The sequence below is a fragment of the Takifugu flavidus genome, chromosome 8 (assembly GCF_003711565.1).
Source record: "Takifugu flavidus isolate HTHZ2018 chromosome 8, ASM371156v2, whole genome shotgun sequence".
Classification (NCBI taxonomy): Eukaryota; Metazoa; Chordata; class Actinopteri; order Tetraodontiformes; family Tetraodontidae; genus Takifugu; species Takifugu flavidus.
Genome location: NC_079527.1, coordinates 275479 through 302163, shown reverse-complemented (window position 1 = coordinate 302163; position 26685 = coordinate 275479). Strand labels below are relative to the sequence as shown.

Genomic DNA, 26685 nt, shown 5'->3' with positions numbered 1-26685 from the left:
CATTTTCAATCGTTACAATTCCTCTGATTAGCAAGCTTCGAATATTTGCCACCCACATTCTTCCAAAAACCTCCAGAATTTTTCGAGATTCTCCCCAATAAACGAGTATGAGCATCCCCAATAAACGGAGCTTTACTAATGAGTTTTACAAAACGTTCATTTGAGCCGCAGCTACAGACGAGTCCTTTATATCATTGGAGTTACTTGGTAACCAGCATTTAAAACAAGTGACAACAAACCAGAATAAAGCAACTTTTTATTTTCTTACGTCATTTGGTCAGATGTGGTTTAATGAAAGAAATAACCAGACAGTCATTCCATATTTCTGCTCAACACCACTAACATGCTAACAACAATGGTACACGTTAGCCACATAAGTTAATGCTATTTAACCCATTTGTTAACACGTTATGCTCTCAAACCACCAACACACGTCCCACTACTCCGTACATCGTCTTTTATCGGCGGGATCTGGGGGGCTTTATTCCGCATTAACCATTAGCATCTCACAACACTGCGACCGGATAGCCTCCATTAGCCGCTAGCTATGGGGAACGCGATGTAAGAGCAGTCCTGGGTGTATGAAGGCGCTGAAACAGCGCTAATCAGCCGCCCCACAACCGAAAAACGACGCTTATATCTTGAAATGATGATTTACTCCTTGTTGTGAACTAGCCTAGCGAAGCTAATGTGGCTCGATGCGCGGCGGGTCGGAGCGGCAGCTGCTTCAACCTGCCGCGGATCAACCGGGAGCGTTTCTTCCCTCTTTACTGTACTTACTCGTGATTATAGCAATAGCCGCCGAATCGCCGCTACTCTAGGATGAAAATATCCGGACAAAATGCATGTAAAAACAACACAAACACATCTTCTCATGCCGCTCAGGACGACGCCATGTTTCCGGCGGCGGGACCAGGGCGCTGCCTACAGGCCAGCGCTGGAAATGCGGCGGACAGGTGGTGTGAAACAGACAATAATATCTAGTCTAAAGGCTCCGGGTGGCAGAGCTCAGTGGTCAGATCTGATACTGCCGAGCATAAAAAGCAACAGTATCACGTATTTGGTCAGGAATCTGTCAAAAACAGGAATAAATAATATTCCAGGGTGGCGTCAGCGCCCCCTGGTGGTGCACCTGTGCGTGCTCGCCATCACCTGGAGTGGACACACATTGATCCCAATTAAGACACACAAAAACGGTCGTTTTCACCCCGACAACAATGACAAATGCTGCATTTCACGCAGTTTCAGCCGTGAGGAGCAAATGGAAGTCCGAGCAGGCGGCCTCAGGTGGTCTTTGGCGACCTCGGGTGGTCTTTGGCATCTGCAGGTGGTCTCAGGTGGCCTCTGGTGGTCTCAGGTGGCGGCTCTGCCGTCCCCGGCCGCCATCACTGGCGCTGAGCGGGCAGCCAGTCCTGCTCGTCACTCTCCTCCGGTCCTGTCAGAGCCACAGAGCTGGTCCCTCCATCTGAGAACCACACAAGACAGAAGTGAGAGGCCACGGCAGCGGGACGGCGACAGGATGTTGGTTTGAGCACAGGTGACGCACAGATATCCTCAGATGAGAGCAGCTCAGGGGTCTCGATCCGTCCCTCTTCATACAGCGTCTTCTTCTGTAGAAGATGCTGCTTACTGGGATTCATAAGGACTGCACACACACACACACACGCGCACACGCACGCACGCACACACAGGTAAATTAGAAGCAGCCTGTGCACACAGTCCCAGTCTCTGTCCAATGGTTCCCTCCAGGACCGTCTTCATGGCCTGGCCCACAGAGGACACCTCTACAGTGTGCCACACCTCCGTGACACCGTTTTCCAGACACCTGTGTAACGGTCCCCTGATGCAGACCGCGGGCCGGGACCACAGGCGGCGCCCCCGCTAGGATGCTCTGCTTTTAGCCCGACCTTAACTAAACCCCAAAACGTGGCAGGACCTACCTGAGACAGGTGTCCTGACTGGAGACAGGGGCTTGAGGACACCACAGAGCCCAGCTGGGTGGTGTCCTCTGTGGTCTGGCTCCACACACCTCCCTGTACTGGAGACATGACTGGTACCACTGGGCTGCAGAGGGAGGCTGTAGTGTTCTTCAGTGGGGACAGAAGCCTGGTGGGACTTGGCATCAAGGGAGGCTGTTGGACTCTGGTGTCGGTCTTTGGTGGATGGACTGACGCATCTGAAAGCTGTCCCATTAGTTCTTAGTTTGGACTGAAGGTCATACTGGGAAAAGCCTCGGCTCTCGTCAGTTTCACAGGGACCAGCGAAGGAGGAGGGGGATGGGGAGCAGGAAGAAGAGCTGGAGACGTGGGACGAAGGAGAACGGAGTCTGTGGGGAGACTGGAGGGAGCAGGAAGAGGAGCAGGATGATGACTGAGAGGACTGGGCAGGCTGGTAGGTGTCCTCCAGTGGTCCCAGTTTAGACAGCTCTTTAGAGAGACATGCACCACTAGGGTCCATGTGAGGACTGCTCCTCTTCACCAGGGTGTTGATATCCTGAAGTTTGTCAAAGACCTGGAAGAGGAACAGCACATGAGGAGCAGCAGGAGAGGAACAGCAGGAGAGGAACAGCACGAGAGGAGCAGCAGGAGAGGAACAGCAGGAGAGGAACAGCAGGAGAGGAACAGCACAAGAGGAACAGCACATGAGGAGCAGGGCATGAGGAACAGCAGGAGAGGAACAGCAGGAGAGGAACAGCACATGAGGAGCAGGGCATGAGGAACAGCAGGAGAGGAACAGCACATGAGGAGCAGGGCATGAGGAGCAGCAGGAGAGGAACAGCACATGAGGAGCAGGGCATGAGGAACAGCAGGAGAGGAACAGCAGGAGAGGAACAGAGCATGAGGAACAGCACATGAGGAACAGCACATGCATGGAGGGACAGATGGAGGGACAGAGGTGCATCAACAAAGGAGCGTCCCTGACTTCTGCCATGGCTGGTCTCCCCTTCCTGTTGTTTGCCAGACATCTGCAGGCCAGCGCCACCATCTCCATCCACCCAGCAGGCTCAGTGGCGCCCTCTGCAGACACAGCAGCAGTGGAACGTGACCAGGTGACTTGAAATCAGGAGCAACACAAACGCGTTCTTACCCGCCAACAGCCGGTGATCCAGCTGTTTTCTCCAACTTTCTTCAGGAGAACCAGAAGGACTCTCCCTGATTTCTTCCACCAGGTCCTTCTGCACATCCACACACAACATGGAGAAGAGAACGTCAGACTGGTGGTCAAGACACAGTGTATCAACGTGTCCTCTGACCAGGTATTTTTGTCCCAAATCTTGGTCTTCCTCCAGCGCGCGACGACCCGTTAAGACTTCCAGCAGCACCTGAAACAAGCAGGAATGTTGGAGGAAAGCTCATGGTCACGACTAGAAGCACAGACAGCACCAAACAAAGCTCAGCCAACACAGACGTTTGGTTCCAGAACCAAAGGCGGGCCGACCGACTGACAGCTTTCAGAGTTTCAATAATCCCGGACTGGCCCACCAGTCCCCCTTTCAACCGTTAGGTCTACCAGCGGCCCACAGAGGAACCCTCACCACGCCGAAGCTGTACACGTCCACAACCGTGCCCAGCTTCCCAGTCCTCACGTATTCATGAGGAAGGTAAGCCAGCGTTCCTCTGATGGTGGTGGTGCGGCCGAGCGGCTTCGTCTCAGATGGCGAGGGTCTAGGAGCGAAGCGAGCCAGGCCAAAGTCGCCCAGCTTAGCGGTCATGTGGTGGTCCAACAGGATATTTGAGCTGCCGAGACAGTCGAGCTATCAGAGGAACGTTCTTCACCAAAACACAAAGTTCAACAGGGGAGACCATTTGTGATGCTGACCTCTTCACGTCCCCATGGATGAGGGGTGTGTTTCCACTGGGGGGGCTGTGAAGGAACTGCAGGGCCGTTGAGGCTTCGGTCACAACACTGACTCTCTGGGACCAGGACAAGTAGGAGCTCTGCTGATCCCCCCCCCCACACACACACACACATTACAACCGCCTGTCATGCATAGGTCCACTCATACGGCTGTGTGTTTCTGTGTGTTCCTGTGTGTGTGTGTGTGTGTGTGTTACATTGTGCAGTTTGTGCTCCAGTGACTTGTTCTCCATGTAGCTGTAGATCAGACACACTGTTCCTGGTCCTTTACTGAAACCCAGCAGATCCACAATGTTCGGGTGCCTGAACCTGAAGGAGAAAACACATTAAAAGGATCTCGTTGTGTTTGTCACCCCTCACGTTCAGCTCTGCTCTGGTGTCACTTCAAGTCCAGTCTGGGGGAGGTGAAGAAGCTAAAAGCAGGCTAATCAATGCTGCAGCTCAGACCAGGAGGTCAGGGCGGGGTTCTGCCTGCCCTGGGTGAGGCCAGACCAGGAGGTCTGGGCAGGGTTCTCCCTGCCCTGGGTGAGGCCAGACCAGGAGGTCTGGGCGGGGTTCTGCCTGCCCTGGGTGAGGCCAGACCAGGAGGTCTGGGCAGGGTTCTCCTGCCCTGGGTGAGGCCAGAACAGGAGGTCTGGGCGGGGTTCTCCCTGCCCTGGGTGTGGCCAGACCAGGAGGTCTGGGCGGGGTTCTGCCTGCCCTGGGTGAGGCCAGAACAGGAGGTCTGGGCAGGGTTCTCCCTGCCCTGGGTGAGGCCAGAACAGGAGGTCTGGGCGGGGTTCTCCCTGCCCTGGGTGAGGCCAGAACAGGAGGTCTGGGCGGGGTTCTCCCTGCCCTGGGTGTGGCCAGACCAGGAGGTCTGGGCGGGGTTCTGCCTGCCCTGGGTGAGGCCAGAACAGGAGGTCTGGGCGGGGTTCTCCCTGCCCTGGGTGTGGCCAGACCAGGAGGTCTGGGCGGGGTTCTGCCTGCCCTGGGTGAGGCCAGAACAGGAGGTCTGGGCGGGGTTCTCCCTGCCCTGGGTGAGGCCAGAACAGGAGGTCTGGGCGGGGTTCTCCCTGCCTGGGTGTGGCCAGACCAGGAGGTCTGGGCGGGGTTCTGCCTACCCTGGGTGAGGCCAGAACAGGAGGTCTGGCCGGGGTTCTGCCTGCCCTGGGTGGTGTGGGAGGTGTGGTCGCGCTGTGACACCTCAGCCTTTAAGGACGTGATGGATTAAGGATCTCCACTAGTTGGGCACCAGTTTGTTGACATGGTCAGTCAGCCTCACTGGCAACCCGGCCCAGCCTGGTCCAGCCTGGCCCGGCCCAGCTCTTATCTCTGTGACGTGAGTTGAGTCTTTAGCAGCTTTCTTCACCACTGACACACCTTCATGATGCTCACCACTACTTACTTTGACAGCTTCTCCATTTCTGTCTGAAAACTCTGATTCAGGACTTTCCAATCCAGCAGGCGGTCCTGTAGGAACCAAAACAGTCCATCACTGTCCACCTTTCAACCCTCAGCAGAGTTTTCTTAGAGGTTTGGCAGATGTTTATGCTAACATGGAAGGATACTCATGGATCTACACAGAGACACAGCAAATGTCTGCACTTTAAAAGTGTCCCATGTGGACCAGCACAGCCACTATAGAGGAAGACCGGCATCCCCCATGAACAGCCCCAGCGCTGCCACTCACCTCTTTCAGAACCTTCACAGCGCAGACGGTGTTACTCAGGGTTGCTTTGTACACTACCCCAAACCCCCCCTCTCCCACCTCAAGGGTGGGCGAGAACCCCTTTGTCCCAGCATGCACCTCTTCATATGACCAGCACATCAGGCCACTGCTACAGGACACCTCTGCCACGGAGGGCTAGGGGACGACATCAGCACATGCATCTTTAGAACAACATGGACGCCTTTTTTCTGTGTGTGTGTGTGTGTGTGTGTGTTACCTGAGTGTGTGGTCGACCAAGAGGGCTCGGTTCTTGTACCTCTGACAGAAGCCTGGAGGGAGGTGGGGCAGGTCTGGGCAGTTCTTTTCCTTCTACTTTATGAACTAGACAAACAGTCCCATTTGGAGGTTGAGTGGAAACACCAGATGCAGCTGTCAGTATGGACATGCACAACACAGCGTCTATAAGCTCACACACACACACGTCTAACGTCCATATACGTCTATAAGGTCACACACACGTCTAACGTCCATAAACGTCTATAAGGTCACACACACGTTTAACATCCATATACGTCTATCAGGTCACACACACGTCTAACGTCCATATACGTCTATAACAGGCATGTCCAAAGTCCGGCCCGGGGGCCAATCACGGCCCTCGGTAAGATTTCATACGGCCGCAACTTCAGTCTTATAATGTATTATTTATGGCCCGCTGGCACTAACAGAATAAATAAATCACTAACATGTAATTCCTCCTTTCACCACATGGTGGCAGCACCACTGTAATGCTGTCTGGCTCTGCGTCCTTGCCGTAAACCCTTCTCCGCTTATTAGTCATGGCGACCGCAAAGAAAAAGAGGAAAGTTGATAGTGAGGGACGCCACTTTCAAGAAAGATGGGAATTACAGTACTTCTTTCCTGAAAATCGAGGCAATTGTGTTTGTCTTATTTGTCAAGAGACTGTGGCCTTGTTCAAAGACTTTAACATAAAGAGTCACTATCAAACTAAACATGCTAACACATACGACAAGCTAACAGGCAGTGACCGCGCTGAAAAAGTGAAACAACTCCAAGCTGCTCTGGCATCACAACAGCGATTCTTCACGCGGGCCTGTGAGTCAAAGTAAAGTATCACCAAAGCAAGCTACGAAGTGGCCATGATAATAGTTAAACATGGCAAACCTTTTTCTGAAGCTACATTTATCAAAGACTGTGTCATGAAAACGGTGGAGAATGTTTGCCCGGAGAAGACGCAAGAATTTATGAATGTTTGCCTGGCACGTAACACTGTGGCACGGAGAATCGAGGACATATCATCAGATGTTAAGAGACAACTGGGGGACAAGGGAGTGGCTTTTGATTATTTCTCATGAGCCTGCGATGAAAGCACCGATGCATCTGACACTGCACAGCTCTTGATTTTTTTAAGAGGAGTTGATGACAACATGAAGGTAACAGAGGAGCTGCTTGACCTCCAAAGCCTTAAAGGCCAAACCAGAGGAACAGATTTTTTCGTTTCTGTTTGTGAAGCTGTTGATGAACTGAAACTACCATGGAGTAAAGTTTCTGGGATCATTACCGATGGTGCGCCTGCCATGGCTGGTGAGCGAAGTGGATTGTCCACACTGATCTGCAATAAAGTCACCGACGAAGGCGGTAACGCTATTAAACTTCACTGTATAATTCACCAGCAGGCTGTCTGCGCCAAACATCTCAAATTTGATAATGTTATGAAACCAGTGGTAAAGGCAATTAATTCTATTCGCTCTAAAGCTCTACACCACCGACAGTTTCAGCAGTTCTTGCTTGACATTCAGGCTCAATACGGAGACGTAATATATCACAACGATGTGAGGTGGCCAAGTCGGGGGTCCGCATTGCAGCGATTTTTCTCTCTCAGAGGGGAAATTGGACGTTTTTTGGGTGAAAAGGGGCAACCGATGGAAGAACTGTCCGATCCTGTATGGCTGGCAGATTTGGCGTTTATGGTTGACATAACGAAGCATCTGAATGCGCTGAATGTTAATCTGCAAGGACAGGATGCAGTGGTGAGCCAGCTGTACGCTCACATCAAGGCCTTTGGAACCAAGCTGCAACGTTTCCAAAGACACTTGTCCCAAACAGAGCCCCGCACCGCGCACTTCCCAGCTTTAAAAGAGGTGATCGACAGTTTCCCACAGGACAACATCGGTGTGCAAATGATGACTTACGCAACCGCTATCGCGTCTCTTTCAATGGAATTTAACAAACGCTTTCGGGAAATTTTCCGTTATTGAAAAGGACATGTTGCTTTTCTCTTCTCCCTTCTCCGTGGACCCTGATGATGCTCCTCCACAGCTGCAGCTGGAGCTCATCGAGCTGCAGTGTGATGATGAGCGGCACGGCAAACACCAGCAGCTTTCGCTTGTTGACTTTTACGGGCAGCTGGATAAAGGCAGTTTTCCAGAAATGCAAACATTTGCTAAGAAAATGCTGAGCTTATTCGGCTCCACATATTTGTGTGAGCAGACATTCTCTGTCATGAACTTAAACAAGAACCGACTGAGGGCAAAACTAAGTGACTCCCACTTACGTGACATTTTACGCATCTCAACTACTTCCCTCAAACCAGACCTGGCCTCTTTACTGAAATCCAGATCTCAGCATCACCCTTCTCATTAGTTTCAGCAAGTTATTGGTTTCTTGATCAATCTGTAATTGAATGTTTTGAATCCGTCACTATTAACAGTGAAAAGCCAAAAGCAAACTTACGCACTTGGACTTATGGCACTTTTTTCATTTTTTCTTGAATAAGATTTTGGTTATAACTGTTGATGTTGTGTACTTGTAAATGTGACACAAACTATTACTCTGAAAGATCTTGTAAAAGACAAGAGCAAAATTTACTTGTTTTAAACTTGAATGATAACAGACAACTTTGCATTACATTTATCAAACTCATGGAAATTTAAGGTATTCCATACAGTTCAGTGTTCAATATTATCTGACTCTCCAGATGTGAATTAAAGGCAGAATTGTGTTTTTAGAGTTGTTCACGTCTGCCTGAGTGGCTTATATTTGGTTACACTGCCATTTGAAAAATAAAGAGAATTGTGACAATGAAAATTGTTTTATAATAGTGTACATTTGCATGTAACGTTTCTGGTTAAAAAAAACATCAGAAGGATCTACTGGCCCCCGGGCATCTTTACGTTATCAAATCTGGCCCTCTTTGCAAAAAGTTTGGACACCCCTGGTCTATAAAGTCACACACACGTCTAACGTCCATATACGTCTATAAGGTCACACACACGTCTAATGTCCATATACGTCTATAACAGGGGTGGGGAACCCCCGGCCTCCGGGCCGTATACGGCCTACGAGACCATTTCTACCGGCCCGCAACGCAATAAGATTTTTATATTTTATATGTGCACTTATACAGTGGGACCGTTCGCTAAACTCCGCGAGCTGCGAGTAGCAGCGGTAGCGTATTTTTGCCTTTCGTGTCCTGAAATTTCTTTCGTAACAAGAGGAAATATTTTCCCGTTTTCTGAGATAAAACAGACGGTTATGTTATGTCCGAGTCAAGGTCAGGGTCAGTGAACACAGCATGTGATGTACGTAGTGGGCTGGACTGATTGACACGGACGAAAAATGCGTAGCAAAACACGCTAAACTCGACGAGTTGAAAGGACAGATGCGTTTGGATAAAATTAACGCTCTTCGTCGGAGTTTGGAGGCTCAACAAGCAGCTTTCACACGACCATGTACCGACAGAGAGAATATTACGCGTGCAAGTTTTGTGATGAGTGAATTAATAGCCACGAAGCTGAAACCTCACGTGAACGTGCCTCGTAGCCGCCGCTGAGGCGCTCGCGCCGGACAACGTAAAATTGTTTCAAAGTGTGAATTTTTTTTCGTGAATAACTACTTAACTAAGACATATATTGTTATGATTCCAGTGGCTAACGGTATGTTTTTATGGTCAAGGAATCTAAATATGTAGTCAAAGTATATGTGGGACTAATATTTATGGTGGAAATCACAATATGCCAGGAATTGTTGCGCTTGGCGGAGGTCTGCGCTCTCCGAGTGCTTTCTAGTTGTTATTATTGTCTTTATCTTTCTTTCTTTTAATTTATTTTCTTGATTATCTTGTTGTATTGCAGTTTTTGTGAGTAGAGGCCTCGAACAGGCCCTTACTGGTCTCTTGCCTCAACTCTGCACCTCTTTTTTTATTGTTTTGTATGATCATGAAAACATATTTTACTTGTTTGTCATTTTATTCTATTTTTTTTGGTGATTTTATATGCATGTGTGTTAAATAAATAATTCAAACTCAAATGCAGCAATCATGAGACTTAGTAACACAGTGGTTATAGACTTTTTTTTGTCTTTTTTTTGCATCCCTAGCTATGTGTTCGTAATAGTATGGCCCTCGGAGGACTTTATAAAAATTGAAATGGCCCTCGATATGAAAAAGGTTCCCCACCCCTGGTCTATAAGGTCACACACACACATCTAACGTCCATATACATCTATATGGTCAAGGGAGCTGGTTCCATAGCAGGGGGGCCTGGTAGCTAAATGCTCGGCCCCCATTCTACTCCAAGAGACTCTGGGAACCACAAGTAGACCAGCATTCTGAGAGCGGAGCGGTCTATTGGGCTGATAAGGTGTCACTAGCTCCTCCAGGTAGGATGGAGCTAGGCCTCTGAGGACCTTGTAGGTCAAAAGAAGGGTTTTAAAAATCATTCTAAATTTAACGGGCAGCCAATGAAGAGACGCCATTACAGGAGTTATGTGATCTCTTTTGTCAATACCTGTCAGAACTCTGGCTGCAGCATTTTGGATCAACTGGAGGCTTCTTAAAGAGTTGTTTGGACACCCTGATAATAAAGAATTACAATAGTCCAGCCTGTAAGTAACAAATGCATGGACTAACTTTTCAGCATCATGGTGGGTCAGTAGTTTTCTGATCCTTATGATGTTCTTCGGGTGAAAAAAGGCACTTCTAGAGACTAATTTAATGTGTGAGTTGAAGGAGAGATTTTGATCAAAAGTTACTCCTAGATTCCTCACAGAGAGACTAGATGTTAATGAGATACCATATAGAGTGATCATGTGATCTAATCTATCCCTGAGAGGTTCAGGACCAAACACCATGACCTCAGTTTTTCCTGGTTTAAGGAGGAAATTTGAAGACATCCAGGACTTTATGTCTTTAAGACAGGTCTGAAGCTTCACTAACTTCTCTGTCTCCTCTGGTTTCATGGATAAATAAAGCTGAGTGTCATCAGCATAACAATGAAAATTTATCCCATGCTTCCGAATAATGTTCCCTAAGGGAAGCATGTAGAAGGTGAAGAGGATTGGTCCAAGTACAGAACCTTGAGGAACTCCATGGCTAACCCTACTGTATGAGGAGGGAACACCATGGACATGAGCAAACTGGTATCTATCAGATAAATATGATCCAAACCAGTCTAGTGCTGTCCCTTTAATCCCAATCACATGTTCCAGTCTCTGTAACAGGATGCTGTGATCAACTGGATCAAAAGCAGCACTAAGGTCCAGCAGAACCAGCATAGAGAACAGTCCATGATCTGAAGCTATGAGAAGATCATTAGTAACTTTAAGAAGTGCTGTTTCTGTGCTGTGATGAGCTCTAAAGCCTGACTGAAACATCTCAAACAGGCTGTTTCTCTGCAGGTGCTCCAGTAACTGAGTCATCACCACCTTCTCAAGAACTTTAGAGATAAAAGGAAGGTGACACATATATGGTCACACACGTCTAACGTCCATATACGTCTATAAGGTCACAGACACGTGTCTAACGTCCATATACGTCTATATGGTCACACACACGTCTAACGTCCATATACGTCTATATGGTCACACACACGTGTCTCAGGTCCATACATTATAGACGGCTGAGGAGTTGCGTTGATACACTGCTGCGCCACCGTGGAGGCACGAGGTACTAAGACTGAGGTACTACACACACCCCACGCACACACCATACCATAAACATCTTACTATAAACCCCATACCATGAATCTTACACCCTACAATACCATAAACACCCTATGACACCATACACACACCATTCCAGGGGTGTCCCAACCCGGTCCTCAAGGGCCCCAATCCAGCCGGGACTCCTTTCCTACCTGGCAGGCCACAGGTCCACTGGGTTCCCTCGTTCCTTGGTGGTTTCATGGATCTATTCAGAGGACTGGACACCGGAAGCTCCCCTAGAGCCCCTGCTGGCCAAGCAGAGGTACTGCAAAGATGGTGTCAGCTTCTGTCAGACCCAAAAAGACCTTTTCCCATAGGTAACGTGGAAAAGGAGACGTGTATAACTCAGCAAATAAAGGGTTTGTAAGGACTTTTTGAATGCCCTTATTTAAATTGTCAGTTCTACCGGATTAGTCTTTACGTTGTGAAGGCTCGGCACCGAGCCTGGCTGCAGGTTGGCGTCCCACACAGGCTTGCCAAGGTGCTAGAGATGAGCTTATTCATCATGTTTGTCTTCTGAAATAATTCAGTCAAATACGCATCGATGTTTTAACAGTCTTAAGGTCTTTGCTAGGTTCACCGTTTTTAATATATATTTCTGATCGTGGCTATGAATAAATCAGTTATTACGTGAAACGTTCAAAGCAGCTGGCCGAGGAGAGGATCTCTCTGTAATACATCCGTTCAATATTCTGGAGAGACATTAAAATAGTCAGCTTGTTCGAAGCTTAATTATGAACATGTGTTTCTCTGATTACTAACAGCCAGCACGATGTCCTGCCTTGTGTTACTATAGTTAATAAGTTAATATAGTCACCTATTGATTCCCCATTAGCGGCTCCACCAGCCAACACAGGAGCGTTCCCTTTCAAAGAAGCAGACCTCAACTCTCAACTACAGCCTGATTTTTGCTGCATCGCCAGGGAGGCTGCTCAGTCTAACACCTCTGGAGTGGTGGTCTGGCTTTGGCTTGGGTTAAACTAGTTAAGGGTCACCTTCACATACTGATTTACCTGGACTGGCTCTTGTCACTGTGTGCTGCAGCGCAGCCACAAGCAGACCTCAGCAGGTTCATGGACGGAGCGTTTTCTCACACCTGGAAGTGGTGCCTGTTTTGCTTCATGAGCCACTGAGCAACTTTCATGGGAATGAATGAAGGCTCCGCCCCCAAAACGGCCTCAGTCCTGTGAATAGATCCATGAACCCACCAAGGAAGGAGGGATCCCAGTGGACCTGGTCACCTCTTCACCATACCGTACTGTACCATACCGTACTGTACCCTACCGTAAAGTACCATACCATACCATATTGTACAGTACCCTACCGTACATGCCGTACCATACCATATTTTACAGTACCCTACCGTACATGCCGTACCATACAGTACCATACCATATTGCACCATACTGTACCATACCATACTGTACCATATCGTACCATACAGTACCCTACCTTACCATACTGTACCATATTGTACAGTACCCTACCGTACATACCATACAGTACAGTACCGTACTGTACCATATCGTACCATACCGTGCCATACAGTACCATACCATAGCATACTGTACCATACCGTATCATATCGTACCATACCATACATACTGTACCATACCATAGCATACTGTACCATACCGTACTGGACCATACCGTACTGTACCATACCGCACAACTTTGTTGGTCTAAGAGGAAAGTCTTGTGTTCAGTAACAAAGTACACCACCCACTGAGTAATGACTCCTGTCTAATCTAATTAGCCTGTTAATCTAGTTAGTTAATCTAGTTGAGGGGTCGGCAACCCGCAGCTCTGGAGCCACATGCGGTTCTTTGGCGCCGCCTTAGTGGCTCCCTGGAGCTTTGTCAAAGAAAATGGAAATTGTTTTAATATAATTTCTGTAGGAGGAAAAACGTGACAAACATTCTTAAAGTTTTCCAATGCTGTATAAATGTGTATAATAAATATTTAATTTCAACATCTCATTATAATGGAAGTTAAACTTAAAGCGCCATCGTACAGCAGACTGGCCACGAGGTGCGTCATTCTCTCCAGGAAGCACTGCAGGGAAATTCAACATTTCATCATGAATGCTCATTATATATTTGTAGCCTACTTATCATTTGGAAAGTAGACTAATACAGCTAATATAGACACTTACAGCATGTGTTGCCTTTATTATAAGCCCTATATAAGGCTTTTAATTTTTTGCGGCTCCAGACAGATTTGTTTCTTGTTTTTTTGGTCCAATATGGCTCTTTCAACATTTTGGGTTGCCGACCCCTGATCTAGTTAGTCTCCATCTAGCAGTGTGTAATATCTGTGTGACAGTGAGTGTGTGTCCGTACCTGCGGTGGACAGTCCACCAAGTGATTTGAAAGGTGGCGACGGAACCCTAGGAGCAGCAGGAGCAGTAGGAGGAGCAGCAGGAGGAGGAGGAGGCTTCAGCCTGGAAACTCCTTTAACGAGAGAAAAATCAGCCATAGGATGACACTCCTCACAGTTTAGGCTGGAGATCCCACCTTTCAGGATGACATCCCGAGGACGCAGCAGCTCCAGACCTTCCAACAGGTTAACCAGCTCACCGACTCGACCGTTCCTGATCTCCCACTGGTTCATCACCCAGTCAGTCCGCTTCTCCTGCTTCTGAGCCAATCGTAGAGCGGTCTGGTCGTCGAGTACCATCGAGGCTACAAGGGAGGCACAGGCAATGGACGCACAGTCAGTCAGACCAGCAGAAAGACAGAAGTTGAGGGGACAGAAGTTCTAAAATACAACCAGGCCTGGGGAACATTAGAAACTGCAACAACATGGAAGCTTCACCGGTCACAGCACTCAAGCTACACATCAGCAGACTCACTTCCTTCTTGTGGCTTGAGGCAGATGTGGGTGACAGGAACTTCTGTCACTTAGCAAGAAAAAAAATCACTGCCAAGGCCATGACACACAGGCAGACAGGCAGGCAGACACACAGGCAGGTAGACAGGCAGGCAGACAGACAGACAGACACACAGGCAGGCAGGCAGGCAGGCAGGCAGGCAGACAGACACACCGGGAAGGCAGACAGGCAGGCAGGCAGACAGACACACAGGCAGGCAGGCAGACAGACAGGCAGGCAGACAGACACACAGGCAGGCAGGCAGACAGGCAGGCAAAAACACAGGCAGACACACAGGCAGGCAGACAGGCAGGCAGACAGACACACAGGCAGGCAGGCAGGCAGACAGGCAGGCAGACACACAGGCAGGCAGGCAGACAGACAGACAGGCAGGCAGGCAGACAGACAGACACACAGGCAGGCAGACAGACACACAGGCAGACCGACACACAGTCAGGCAGACAGACAGGCAGGCAGGCAGACGGGCAGGTAAGCAGACAGACAGGCAGACAGACAGGCAGGCAGACAGACAGGCAGCTGGGCAGGCAGGCAGGTGGACAGGCAGGCCGACAGGCAGGCAGACAGGCAGGCAGGCAGGCAGGCAGGCAGGCAGGCAGGCAGGTAGATAGATAGATGGTTCATCTGCCTTAGTTAGTGTCAGCAATAGGCTAAACTAGCATCCCTGCTGGACTTTCAAGGTTTTCACCAAAACAAACACTCGTCCGACGTCAAAGGTGGAACTCCGGGGGTCGGTCCCTCCACAGCGAGGCCACTTACTGCCACCAAGACTGGTACCGGCGTTGCTGGGTCCAGGGACCATCACGTTCCAAAAAAATCATTAAATAGGCCATTAAATAGGCGTCACGTGACCTTTTTTCAAACGATGTCCCATTTTCTCAGGGTGGAATCATGGAACATGGGCAATATTTTTTCTTGAAAAGAAGTTAGAAAAGGGGAACTAACCAACACAGAGAAAACACCTAGAGAATGGAGTAATTGTTGTCCAGATCAGGCTGAGATGATGAACTTCCTCTGTCAGCGGCTGCACTGACTCAGCCCGTTGAAAGTTCACCTTTCTGATCTGATCAAAACCAGAACGGAAGCTTATCGGACATCACGGGGATTTCTCCAGGGTGAGGCTGAAAGCAGCCCCACCTCACCTGTGCGTGTTCTACAGGGCACGCGTGGCCTCGCTACAGCGGTCCTGCTAGGTACCAGCAACAGGACCGCCTACTAACCACCGACACCACGGCAACATCAAAAGAGCGACAGCAGTTCCTGAGGAACATCACAGCTGGCCGAGCAGCCAGTCAGAAGCTACAGCGCCATGGTGGTAACCAGGTGAGGGGGTCAGGATTGCCGCTACAACCTGGGCTGTTACTGGTTTGTAGCTCACAGTTGTTCAGACTGGACCAAACCAGTAACCAAATCCTCTGGTCTCCAGTAGTTCAGGTCCAAGAATAATACTATCAGTAAGAGTTTGAACACCAGACGGACCAACCTGAGGCCACCAAGGTCTAAATGACCATTCTCAGCCTCCATCTTCTGATACGGCCCCGGTCTAGTCCGGGCAAAGCCTTCATATGGTCAGCTGTGTGGTCCACTCCAGGACCCTGCCATCCAAAAACACCTCTCACCCTCATCTGAAACTTAAATCCACTAAGGAGGAACTGGAACCCAGAGAACATGACATCAATGTGGACATTCAATAAAGATGGCCTAAAGCAGAAGGCTGATGTCCAGGTGCAGCCTCCAGGGACACCAGGAGTGGGCAGGTGCAGCCTCCTGGGACACAAGGAGTGTCCAGGTGCAGCCTCCCGGGACACCAGGAGTGTCCAGGTGCAGCCTCCCGGGACACAAGGAGTGTCCAGGTGCAGCCTCCCGGGACACCAGGAGTGTCCAGGTGCAGCCTCCCGGGACACCAGGAGTGTCCAGGTGCAGCCTCCTGGGACACAAGGAGTGTCCAGGTGCAGCCTTCCGGGACACCAGGAGTGTCCAGGTGCAGCCTCCAGGGACACCAGGAGTGTCCAGGTGCAGCCTCCTGGGACACCAGGAGTGGGCAGGTGCAGCCTCCTGGGACACCAGGCACCTCTGGACATGACAGAAACTCAGTCCTGGTTCTGACGGCCAACAGAAGTCTGTCCCTTCCTCTAAGTGGCCATAGTGAAGAGGCAGTCCTGTTCTGTTGGGTTCCACAGCAACATCTGCTAAGAGACGTCTCACAACCGTCCAGACTTTTTTCAACACTGAAAAACCTCCCGAGATCCACAAGGTCAATAACTGACGGGTGAAGATGGGCAAATACGTGATTTCCCTGATTCCTAGTGCATTTTATCTTGACCCAAAATAGACCGATGTCCCTCCTCCTGTCCCTCTTCCTGTCTCTCCTTCTGTCCCTCCTCCTGTCTCGCCTTCGCCTGGTGTCTTATCCTGTCTCCCCTCCTGTCTTGTTCCCCCGGTCGGTCACTCCACCTGTCTCCCCTCCTGTCCCTCCTCCTGTCTCGCCTTCCCCCGCCAGTGTCTCCTCCTGTCTTGCTTCCTGTCTTGCTCCCCGTCGGTCACTCCTCCGGTCTCCCCTCCTGTCTCGCCTTCCCCCGCCGATGTCTCCTCCTGTCTTGCCGTCTGTCTCCCCTCCTGTCTTGCTCCCCCTGTCGGTCACTCCTCCTGTCTCGCCTTCCCCCGCCGATGTCTCCTCATGTCTTGCCTCCCGTCTTGCCTCCTGTCTCTCCTTCTGTCCCTCCTCCTGTCTCGCCTTCCCCCACCTGTGTCTCCTCCTGTCTTGCCTCCTGTCTTGCTCCCCCTGTCGGTCACTCCACCTGTCCCTCCTCCTGTCTTGCCTCCTGACTCCCCTCTTGTCTTGCTCCCCCTGTCGGTCACTCCACCTGTCTCCCCTCCCGTCTCCCCTCCTGTCTCGCCTTCCCCCGCCGGTGTCTCCTCCAGTCTTGCCTCCCGTATTGCCTCCTGTCTCCCCTCTTGTCTTGCTCCCCCTGTCGGTCACTCCTCCTGTCTTGCCTCCCAGGCCGGTTGTGACTCACCAAAGCGGGTCCAGTCCAGGTCAGACAGTGCATCCATGACTCGACAGAACTCCCACAGGACCCTGGGCGGCAGGTCGTACAAAAACTGGTCTCCTACGGACATGTTTAAAAAGCTAAAGTCGCTCTGGAGCTAACGAGCTAACGAGCTAGCAGCCGAGTCGAGCCGCCATACAGCGAATATGGGTCCCACCAGATTCTGGTCGCTGGGTGTGACCGCAGTCCGGACCGAGACCTGTCAAAGCCCCTGACAAACTTTTTACAAATACACTCCGTGTCCGTGTGTGGGTCCTCCTCTACTTCCGCTGCCGCGTGTTCAGGTCCCACTGCAATAATAGTCACTTCCGGTTGGTGATCCGGGGGAAAGTGGTTTAGAAAATAAAAGTGTGACGGAATAAAGAATATTCTTGGGGAGGAAATAACACAACATGTGTGTATTTATCGGCTTGAAGTGTCATTAAACTGTCAGCGTTCTCTAATAACCGCTGATTTCCTGTCGGGGTAGCGGTTAACGCTGGAGCCAAGGCTGCTTTATTGATTATTTAGCATCCAGATTTCTGAAAATATACCTGCTTTTTCTGTCCACCTGTCCGTTTCTATCATATTCATACAAACAGAAAGCATGAAAAACTATTTAAATGTTCTTAAAATAGTTTAAGAAACTTTAAAAAAAAAAAAAAAAAAGAGGAAGTCTTCCTCTAATACGGTCTCAAGCTTCAACAACACATGTATGCTAAAAGAGGATGTAGATGTGTTAAAAATGTGCATCCGACATCCCTTTGACCCTTCAATTAAATAACAGCATCAATCCAGAAGAGGGTGTTATCAAGGATTCCTTTCTTTTTGGAAGAAACGAAACATTTTCACTCAATTTAATATGGATTAGCTGTGCAAGTATTAAAATGGTGTTATCATGTTGTCAAGATAGATAGATAGATAGATAGATAGATAGATAGATAGATAGATAGATAGATAGATAGATAGATAGATAGATAGACAGACAGACAGACAGACAGACAGACAGACAGACAGACAGACAGATAGATAGATAGATAGATAGATAGATAGATAGATAGATAGATAGATAGATAGATAGATAAAGGAGGTCCTAACTAAACACTTTCTTCTCTGACACAAATGACTCATTTTCCTGTTTGCACTGATTGTGCTTACATGCACACAAACACACACACACACACACACTCGTGCATTGTTGAAAAGCAGAGAGACCATTTCCTGGGTCACTGAAAATCAAGTAACTGACTTTGCTGACTGGAAACTATTGTATTTGGATAGTGATTTACTCCCTGTATTGGTTTTTAAAACAATAGGTCTACCCATGGCCAATTTTTGTACAGATAAAAATACACAATACATAAAATATGAAATTATTGATTGATTTTAGTATTGTGGCTCCTATTACAAGGCAGGCTAACATCAGTTCCCCCAGCCAGCCACCCATCTTTTACCCCTTTCTCTTGATGGGGTCGGTGTTTCCTGTCTTCACCCCAACTACCGTTGAACAAGATGCAGGACGGAGGGAGGAAGTAACCAGAAGGAACCCACACAGACATGGGGAGAGCATGCAACATCCTCCTCCCTCCCCCTGGGGATTCAAACCCCAAACCTTGCTGTGAAGCCACAGTGGCAGAGACCATGTCGTGTTAAAGTCACCCTGCGGAACTGACAGTGGACAAGTTGAGGGAACTTTCCTCTGTGCTCCTACGATCTGCCAGCATCCTTAGAAATCATGAAAAAAATTATAAGATGGTGTCATCTGCTTTATTATGCAGTTTCCAACTTTTTAGCATCAAATAAAATGAGTTGTTCTGATGCTAATGTTTACACTAAAAAACTCTGTGAACTTCATTCTGTAAAAGACATAGTGTATTTCATTATGTGATCATGTGGCTGTTCGCCGATGAAAGCTTGCTTCAATTAACGCACTCATTTGAAGGCGTCACTGTGTTGAACATGGAAAATACCACAGGTTTCAACGCGCCGTGAACGCCTCAAAGTAAATCTCGCGTGACTACACGTCCCCGGCGCTGAAATTGCTCAGATCTCGCGATGCTTGTTCACTGACGGCTTCTAGAAATGGAGTCAGGGGGCGGGGTGCAGCAGGAGGGATGTTTGGTGTGTTTTTTTAATATAAAATTATTTATTTAAATAAAAATGGCCGCCGTGGAGAGCGGAGAGGAGAGACAGTAAGTGTTTTATTACACTCACCCTTGGTTAAATTGCCCCCCCCGCCACGCCCTGTGAGTAACGGCGAGTATTTAGTGTCTTGCGTTTTAATGAAATGTAAGTGCGTTGATTTTTCCCCCCTGAACGGTCTCGGCAGAGCGGGGTTAACGGGAATACGTCACCAACTTACAGCTAAGTCTTTACTTTAGCGGTAGCTGGAGCGGGCGAACGGACGTCAGCTTTAGCTTAGCCTCCTGCCCGTGCGTCACCGGGCCTCTCCGCGCACAACTTGTCTGGAAGTGGCACCAAAGACGGGCAGCATTTGGTTCATCACGCCGCGGGTCACTGGCTACGTTTCCACCCGCCTCCGCCAGCCAGGGAGGCAGCTAACAGGCTGTTAGCTTGTTAGCAAACACTGGTCGGTGTTTTCATGCGAGGGGGGGAAAGAGCCTCGGAGTGGGCTTGTTTGGGTGTTCATGCTCCTGCCCGACCCTCACACGCACTTCCATCCCGTGATGTGGCCCCCGCCCCGTCGGCTAGGTTAAACACTGCCCGAATGCCGCTGAGCAAAGTGGCTCTCAGTCTCGCTGCTTCTGCCTCTCTGGTTACGTGCGTGCGTGTGAAGCTTTCACAAAATAATCAAACTTAGAAGGCGCGTGCGTGCGTGGGGAGGGGGCTGGCTGGCTTCCTGTTTCTGCTGCTTCATCCACCTGCAGCTTCATCCGTGCACGCACGGACTCGGGCCCTCAAAGTTTGCTGCTTCCTGTCCGCCTCAAGTTCCGGCGCCTGCGGCTGCGGGAGCCCCGGGAGAGCCGCTTCCACCCCGGGCTGCTTCTCAGTGGAGTCCTCGGCTCGTTTGGCTCCTGTGTTGCTTCTTACGCGCATTTCTGTGCGTGCAGTTATTTTGCTGTCTTTCATTTGGATTAAAAGGTTCTTAATTGGGGATTCATTCCCGTCTGCAGCAGGCAGACTCACATCCTAACCTGAATCTGTCCCGCTTGTGCTTATAGGTTTTGTTATATGTGTTACATGTATATGGCGCCAGACTTTGACAGTTACCACCAGTTAACCAGCAGCGCGTGATGTCACAGGTCTGACCTTCTGTCTGTTCCGCAGGGAGGAGGGTCAAGAGGGAGACGAGGGACCTGCCAACCCCCCTCACCCTTCAAGAGAGAAGGAGAGGTCCCATAGCAAGTCGAAGAAAACACGCCGGGAGCACCGTCATGCTGACCGGGGGGTGGAAACGGCCGCGCCGGTCCTTCCGTCGACGGCTGCGCTGCCCCCACAGACGGTGGAGGAGCGACAGGTAACGGCGGCCGTTCTCAGGCCCTGATGTAATCACAGGCGGAGAGAAGCTGCTTCACCTTCCTGTGCTCTCTGAAGGTGTCTCCGCCGGTGGCGGGCCCCTCCACAGACCCCGGCCCAGATGCCCAGACAGGTTCTTCCAAACAGCGGCGGTCCATAATCCGGGACCGCGGGCCGCTGTACGATGACCCGTCGCTGCCTGAAGGGTGGACTCGCAAACTCAAACAGAGGAAGTCTGGTCGATCAGCCGGGAAGTTTGACGTCTACTTAATCAAGTAGGCCACGCCCACTTTGTTTCAGCCCGTCCTTGACGCCGTGACGCCCTCACCGTGATTGTTTGGGTTCTGATTTTCCCCCAGCTCAGAGGGAAAGGCCTTCCGTTCCAAGGTGGAGCTGATTGCCTACTTCCAGAAGGTTGGTGACACGACTACTGATCCAAACGATTTCGATTTCACCGTCACCGGCCGCGGAAGCCCGTCGCGCCGAGAGAAACGCCCACCCAAGAAGCCCAAGGTGGCGAAACCTTCAGGACGCGGACGCGGGCGCCCTAAAGGTACTCTGGCAGGAAGTAAGATCTGGCGTGCTCCGGCGGGAGAGCTTTGAGGTTTTCTCTCAGTGTTCCGCGTCACAGCGGTTAACGTGTGCGGTCACGTCTTTAGGAAGCGGGAAGATGCGCCAAGGTACAGAGGGCGTGGCCATGAAACGCGTGGTCGAGAAAACACCCGGCAAGCTGCTGGTCAAGATGCCCGTGGGCAAGACGGAGGCCGGCCCTGGCCCCGCTTCTGCGGCCTCCAAGGTATGAGCCCGGGACGATGACATCATTACAGGTAGCAGATTAAGGCCTCGTTGGCCCGGCGAGGACAGCCCGCTCTCTGGATTAGGGTGTTCTACAGGCTGCTGGTTTTACTGGAACGCTCCTAAACAGCCTATTTAATGACCTACTTAAGGCTGGAGGGGAGCTGGAAAAGGTGAATGCGTGTGTGCTAAAAATAATTTGCTAGTGGCACTTGAACATGCGTGAGGATTTTCAGCTAACTGCATTTTAAAGATGCGAGGGAGCTTTGGGGCTAACTATAGCACTGTTAGCATCAGCAGCTAAACCAGCTCATTACTGGACCTAGTTCATCGGTTTGGCATCACAGTTGATAGAAGGGAGGGCAAACATTAGGGCGCAGCACCGCACCACACGGCAGGTCCCCCCCCATCTGCGGCGTGGGGCAATGTTTTACCTACGAGGGTGAGACGACGCATCTCTTACTGGATACGCCTATTTTGTTACCACGGCAACTGATAGGTGGGTTGTGTCTGGAATCGCAGCTCTGATTTGATCGTCATGCCGACGGCCGGCTGAGAGTTCCCCCCTCCCCTCCCCTCGAGCAGCGCCAGGCTCTCCACCTTAGTGGGCGGAGGAACTACACTGTGTTCCCACGTGCACATCCTGTGCGTTTGGCGCGGCGTTGAACCCTGTCAGAGTTTGTGCTGCACGTTTTAGCAGACGTTTGAGTTGACGCTGATCTCGCCTGCCTCCAGGTGGTGTCTCCTGCTGTGATTCCTAAGTCCCGTCCAGGCCGGAAGAGGAAGTCGGAGCCGGAGGTTCAGGCGCCACTGCAGACCGCTCCCAAGAAGCGGGGCAGAAAACCAGCGTCGGTGTCAGCGGCAGCCTCAGCTGCTACAACATCCTCTGCTTCAGCTTTAACCTCTGCCGCCTCCACCACTGGCGGTTACGCCGCCGTGGCCATTTTAGCCGCAGAGGCCAAACGGAGAGCAGCCAAGGAATCTTCCACCAAACCCGTGGTCCAGGAAACGGCCCTGCCCATAAAGAAACGCAAAACCAGAGAGACGGTACAGGAGCGGGAGACTGTTCACACCTGCGCCGCCGCCGCTGAACCTGAGAGGGCACAAACTGTAGAGGTGGAGGGAGGCAGATCCGCCTCTGAAGCCACGCCCATGTCCTCCCACCAGTCACATGACCGCTCCGGTGAAGGCCAATCACAGGGACACAAGACGCAGAAGGGGAAGAAGCACAAGGAAGCTGGAGTAGCATCGGGAGACGGCACTAGCAGAGGAGAGCAAGGTGACGAGGAGGGAGGAGATAAGGGAGGAGAGGGGACAGGGAGGAGCAGCAGTGGCAGTAGCATTAGCCTTAGCCCACCAAAAAGCCACAAACGAAAGGAACGTCCACCACACAAGCATCATTCACACCACCACCACCACCACCATCCTCCTCCTCCTCCCCCCCCCCAGCGCCACCAAAAATGTTGTGACCTAGCGGCGGATCCGTCGCCTCCTCAGACCTCTGGACACCCGGGCCAGACAGCGGCTGAAGTCGTGTCCCAGACAGTGCCTCATGCCAACACCCAGAACATCCAGCAGTCTCCTCCCAGACCACAGTCCACGTCTCCGCCCGCACCTCAGCGCCCCCCCTTTCAGCCAGGCCATCAAACCCACTCGCAAGTGACACCTTCCCATCAGCCCCAAGCCCCTCCCAGCCAAGCCCAGGCGTCCACACAAAAGACTCAGCAGAGAACCCAGGTCCGGGCCCAGTCCTACCCTCCTCAGTCTCCACCCGTTCGGCTGGTTCCTCAGACGCAGATCCAGGCCGGCGCCATTGCACAGCCTCCACCCCCGGACAGGCACCCGTCTCAGCCCCAGTCCCAACAGCAAACCCGGCAGCCTCCACCCCAGTCGCCCGCCCCGGTTCCCTTTCAGATCTCCTCCCATTCCAGGAGCCCAGCTCAGTTGCAGCCCAGAACCCCACCGCATGGCCACACTCAACCTCAGTCCAGGACCCCTTCCCATCTGCCGCCTCAACATCAACCCAGGGCTCCTCAAGCCCAGTCTAGGACCCTGGTCCACACAGCACCTCAACCGCACTCAAGGATCCCCAGCCAAGTGTCTCCTCAGTCCCAGTCCAGGACCCCAGCTCAAACACTGCCTCAGTCCCAGTCCAGGAACTCGGCGCAAACGTCACAGCAGCCAAGGAACCTAGTCCAGATACACCCTCAGCCCCAGTCCAGAAACCAAACGCTGCTCCATCCTCAGTCCAGGGCTCCAGCCCAAACGCCGGCGCCGACGGAGCTTCAAGCCCTGTCCAGGACTCTTGGCCCCACAACGCCCCCGCATCACCTGCAGTCCAGACACCCGGCGCAGCAGCACCAGACTCAGTACAGAGCGCCGGCCCGGCAGCCTCAGCGGCCCCCGTCCCAGACACACTCCCCCTTTCAGCAGGTCCAGCCCCCACCGCCGCTGCAGCCACCGCCACTTTCCAGGCCCCACACGCAACACCTGTCGTCCAACCGCCAGGCCCTCAGCATGACCAGGGGCAGCGTGGTCCCGACCCAGCAGAACCAGAGTGAGCAGCCCCAGGATCTGAGTACTTCCAGGCCCGCTCAAGAACTTTTGCTGCAGAACAAAGAGCTCAGCTTGGAAGGTGTCAGAGTCGAGGGCAAGGAGCCGCTCGTCGTGTCAGAAAGCAGAGAGGGTTTAGGCGATGACAGGGGGTCTGGCAGCACCCTGAGGCCCCCCACCTCCGTTCCTGTTGCACCCACCGGAGTTGACGGACCGGGAGTGGTGCTCCCTGCAGCGGAAGGGAGGGCAAGGCTCCGGGCGGAGCCAGAGGCTCTGGGTGAAGGCAGAGAACTCAGGGACATAGTCCCCCAGTCTGTGGTCCCCTGCCCCAGCCGAGAGGAGACCGTAGAGTCGCGGACTGTGGTCAGCGAGAGAGTCAGCTGATGGGCAGGGCCGACGGACCAACCGAGTCCTAGCGTGGGCAGGAGTGCGCCTGGGTCCTTGACACTGGTTCAGATGGAAAAGGTCTCGCAGACCTGGTTGGGCTGTAGCACCTTCTGCTCCATCAGGTTCTGTCTGGAGACGGTCCAGGAAGGAGCCGGCACCCAGGACGCAGGCCACAATAAACGGATAGCGTCGTTTTTCTAGGAACACCGTGAAAATAACAAAGTGTGTACATAATCAAAAGGCAGCTGTTAAGCCCCACCAGTCTCCGTGGGGAGGGGGGGGGGAGTTTGGAACTAAAAATAGCTTAATAACACATTACTCTGAAGGAAATGTTGCTTCCCAATATAAACTTTTCATTTGTCTCTGTTCTACAGCTTTAAATGAATCTTTTGACTGATGGTCCCTCACTCATCATCGTGCTGCTCTCTGACAGTCTCTTATTTAAAGTTCTGCTGACAGACTCATTAAACCTTCTTGTTCTAACCCCCCTCCCTGAAAGTAGTCCTTGACTGGGCGCCTCACGGTGGGCACGAGGCCGCGGTCCGCACCTTTAACTGCTTTCTTAGACACCCACCCTTCCTTGCCGCCCCCTCACCTCGGTGGACGGGGCTCCCAGAGACGACGGGAGCTGTTCTTCCACGCTGGTCCTCGTTGGTTTGTTTCCCAAGGAAGCACCTTTACTACCAGACCAAACCCACTTTGACTGTAGCTTTATTTTGAGTTGACGTTGGCGAGGAAGGAGGGACCTTTGGTTTCTGTCTTCATATTGAATGTCTGGAACATCTGCATCCTCCTGTTTGTACAATCAGCTGTGTGCATGTCGCTCAGAGACCTTCCAGGCCTTCAGGCAGAGCAGCACATGCACAGAGGTGGACCTGAGCAGGGCGCGCCCTCAGCCTCGCCTCGGAACCGGAGAACGCAACAGAAAACCCACCTTTGACCTGCTGGTGCACGTCTGGGAGCCTACAGGGGCTGCGCATGTCGTGTCGCAGCTCCAGCCGAGTGCACGTCCGCTTCCACATGCCACCACAGTGCCAGCACTCCGTGGCGCTCTGGCACTGGCTCCAGATGTGCGTCCCGTACCACGAGCAAGGGCTCCTTATGTACCCGGGTCCAACTTCACTGTGAGGACCAAAGGTTCTCCAGCGGACCCACGTCCTATTGCCCAACAGGGTCTGTCGTGGAGACGACGTGCACGAGGACGGCACAGGTGTGTGAGACATCTGTAGTTCTGAAGTGTTCACTCTGGCCTGGAGCTAAAGGGAACCGAGCAACGATCGGGTCACGGCGTGTTTTCAATTCTGCTTCCTCAGAGTTTCCTCCAGCCTCTGCTGTCGTCACGGCCCGCTTGGATTCCGAACCAGAACCGTAGAATTGGCCAAGGCTACGAAGGTTTGGTTTTAGCGTTCCTTTCGTTCGTCTTCCTCGCTCGGTCTTCGGCCTACAACGGAGACGTGGCTCTGACCCTGGAGAACTGCACCCTGGGAGTCGTCCCGAGCGCGGCTGCCCCGAACAAACCGTCTCACATGTGAACCTGCAGGTCAAAGGTCAGCCCGTGTCGGCGGTGCTGAGGGCGCGTTCACCCTGTGATCACACATGTGCCTCGTCCGCTCACCTGCGGTCCGGGACTCTGCGCCAGGTGTTGGACGCCGTCTGGCCTCTGCCTAGGGGGCGCTCTGCCTGGCGGCCTGAGCAGAACACCTCTAACCAGACCATGGACAGGACTGGACCGGCACAAACTACAGTAACCAGCCACCATATTGCATGTTCCAGAGTTTAGTGCCTATAATATTGTGCGTCTTGCCAGGAGCCACCATGTCAGTCAAGCCATGTTGTGTTTTTAGACCTAGTAGTGATGTGTGGTGACTTCATAGTTGCTAATATTGAGGATGAATATTCTGCTTTAACTCTGGTTGAAACTCAATGGAAACTCCAATACACTGTCGCTGTAGACAAACTAGTTTTTACCTGTTTTCTTTGGTTTTTTCTTAACTAAAAGAGTTTGTTGTCTGCTGACGTCTGGTCTTCTGACTGATTGTAGC

General features: G+C 51.5%; 2 protein-coding genes and 1 long non-coding RNA gene across 7 annotated transcripts; 1 reads left to right on the top strand and 2 right to left on the bottom strand.

The window, feature by feature from the left end:
* Positions 1–239: 239 nt before the first annotated feature.
* irak1 (interleukin-1 receptor-associated kinase 1) lies at positions 240–17738 on the bottom strand. 4 transcript variants are annotated; one of them, XM_057041350.1, is made up of 15 exons: positions 17420–17737; positions 14029–14196; positions 13855–13965; positions 5787–5938; positions 5531–5704; positions 5246–5310; positions 4056–4167; positions 3820–3941; positions 3536–3737; positions 3254–3322; positions 3088–3175; positions 2923–3017; positions 1941–2511; positions 1547–1645; positions 240–1465 (listed from the first exon to the last, which is right to left on the bottom strand). In XM_057041350.1, exons 1-15 carry the CDS (start codon positions 17520–17522, stop codon positions 1386–1388), a joined length of 2211 nt encoding a protein of 736 aa, XP_056897330.1. In that variant the 5' UTR covers positions 17523–17737; the 3' UTR covers positions 240–1385. The 4 variants fall into 4 exon arrangements, with proteins under 4 accessions (XP_056897330.1, XP_056897327.1, XP_056897328.1 ...); XM_057041347.1 differs by having other exon boundaries at positions 3088–3322; positions 17420–17738; XM_057041348.1 differs by having other exon boundaries at positions 3088–3322; positions 3820–3938; positions 17420–17738.
* A 1054-nt stretch (positions 17739–18792) lies between these two features.
* LOC130530318 (uncharacterized) lies at positions 18793–20726 on the bottom strand. The gene is made up of 2 exons (XR_008951810.1): positions 19794–20726; positions 18793–19156 (listed from the first exon to the last, which is right to left on the bottom strand). It is a non-coding gene; the product is annotated as an uncharacterized LOC130530318 (long non-coding RNA).
* mecp2 (methyl CpG binding protein 2) lies at positions 19495–26659 on the top strand. Of its 2 annotated transcripts, none has more exons than XM_057041336.1 (6): positions 19495–19623; positions 20720–20909; positions 20987–21183; positions 21268–21461; positions 21568–21704; positions 22439–26659. In XM_057041336.1, exons 1-6 carry the CDS (start codon positions 19592–19594, stop codon positions 24638–24640), a joined length of 2952 nt encoding a protein of 983 aa, XP_056897316.1. In that variant the 5' UTR covers positions 19495–19591; the 3' UTR covers positions 24641–26659. The 2 variants fall into 2 exon arrangements, with proteins under 2 accessions (XP_056897316.1, XP_056897315.1); XM_057041335.1 differs by having other exon boundaries at positions 21268–21476.
* Positions 26660–26685: the final 26 nt, after the last annotated feature.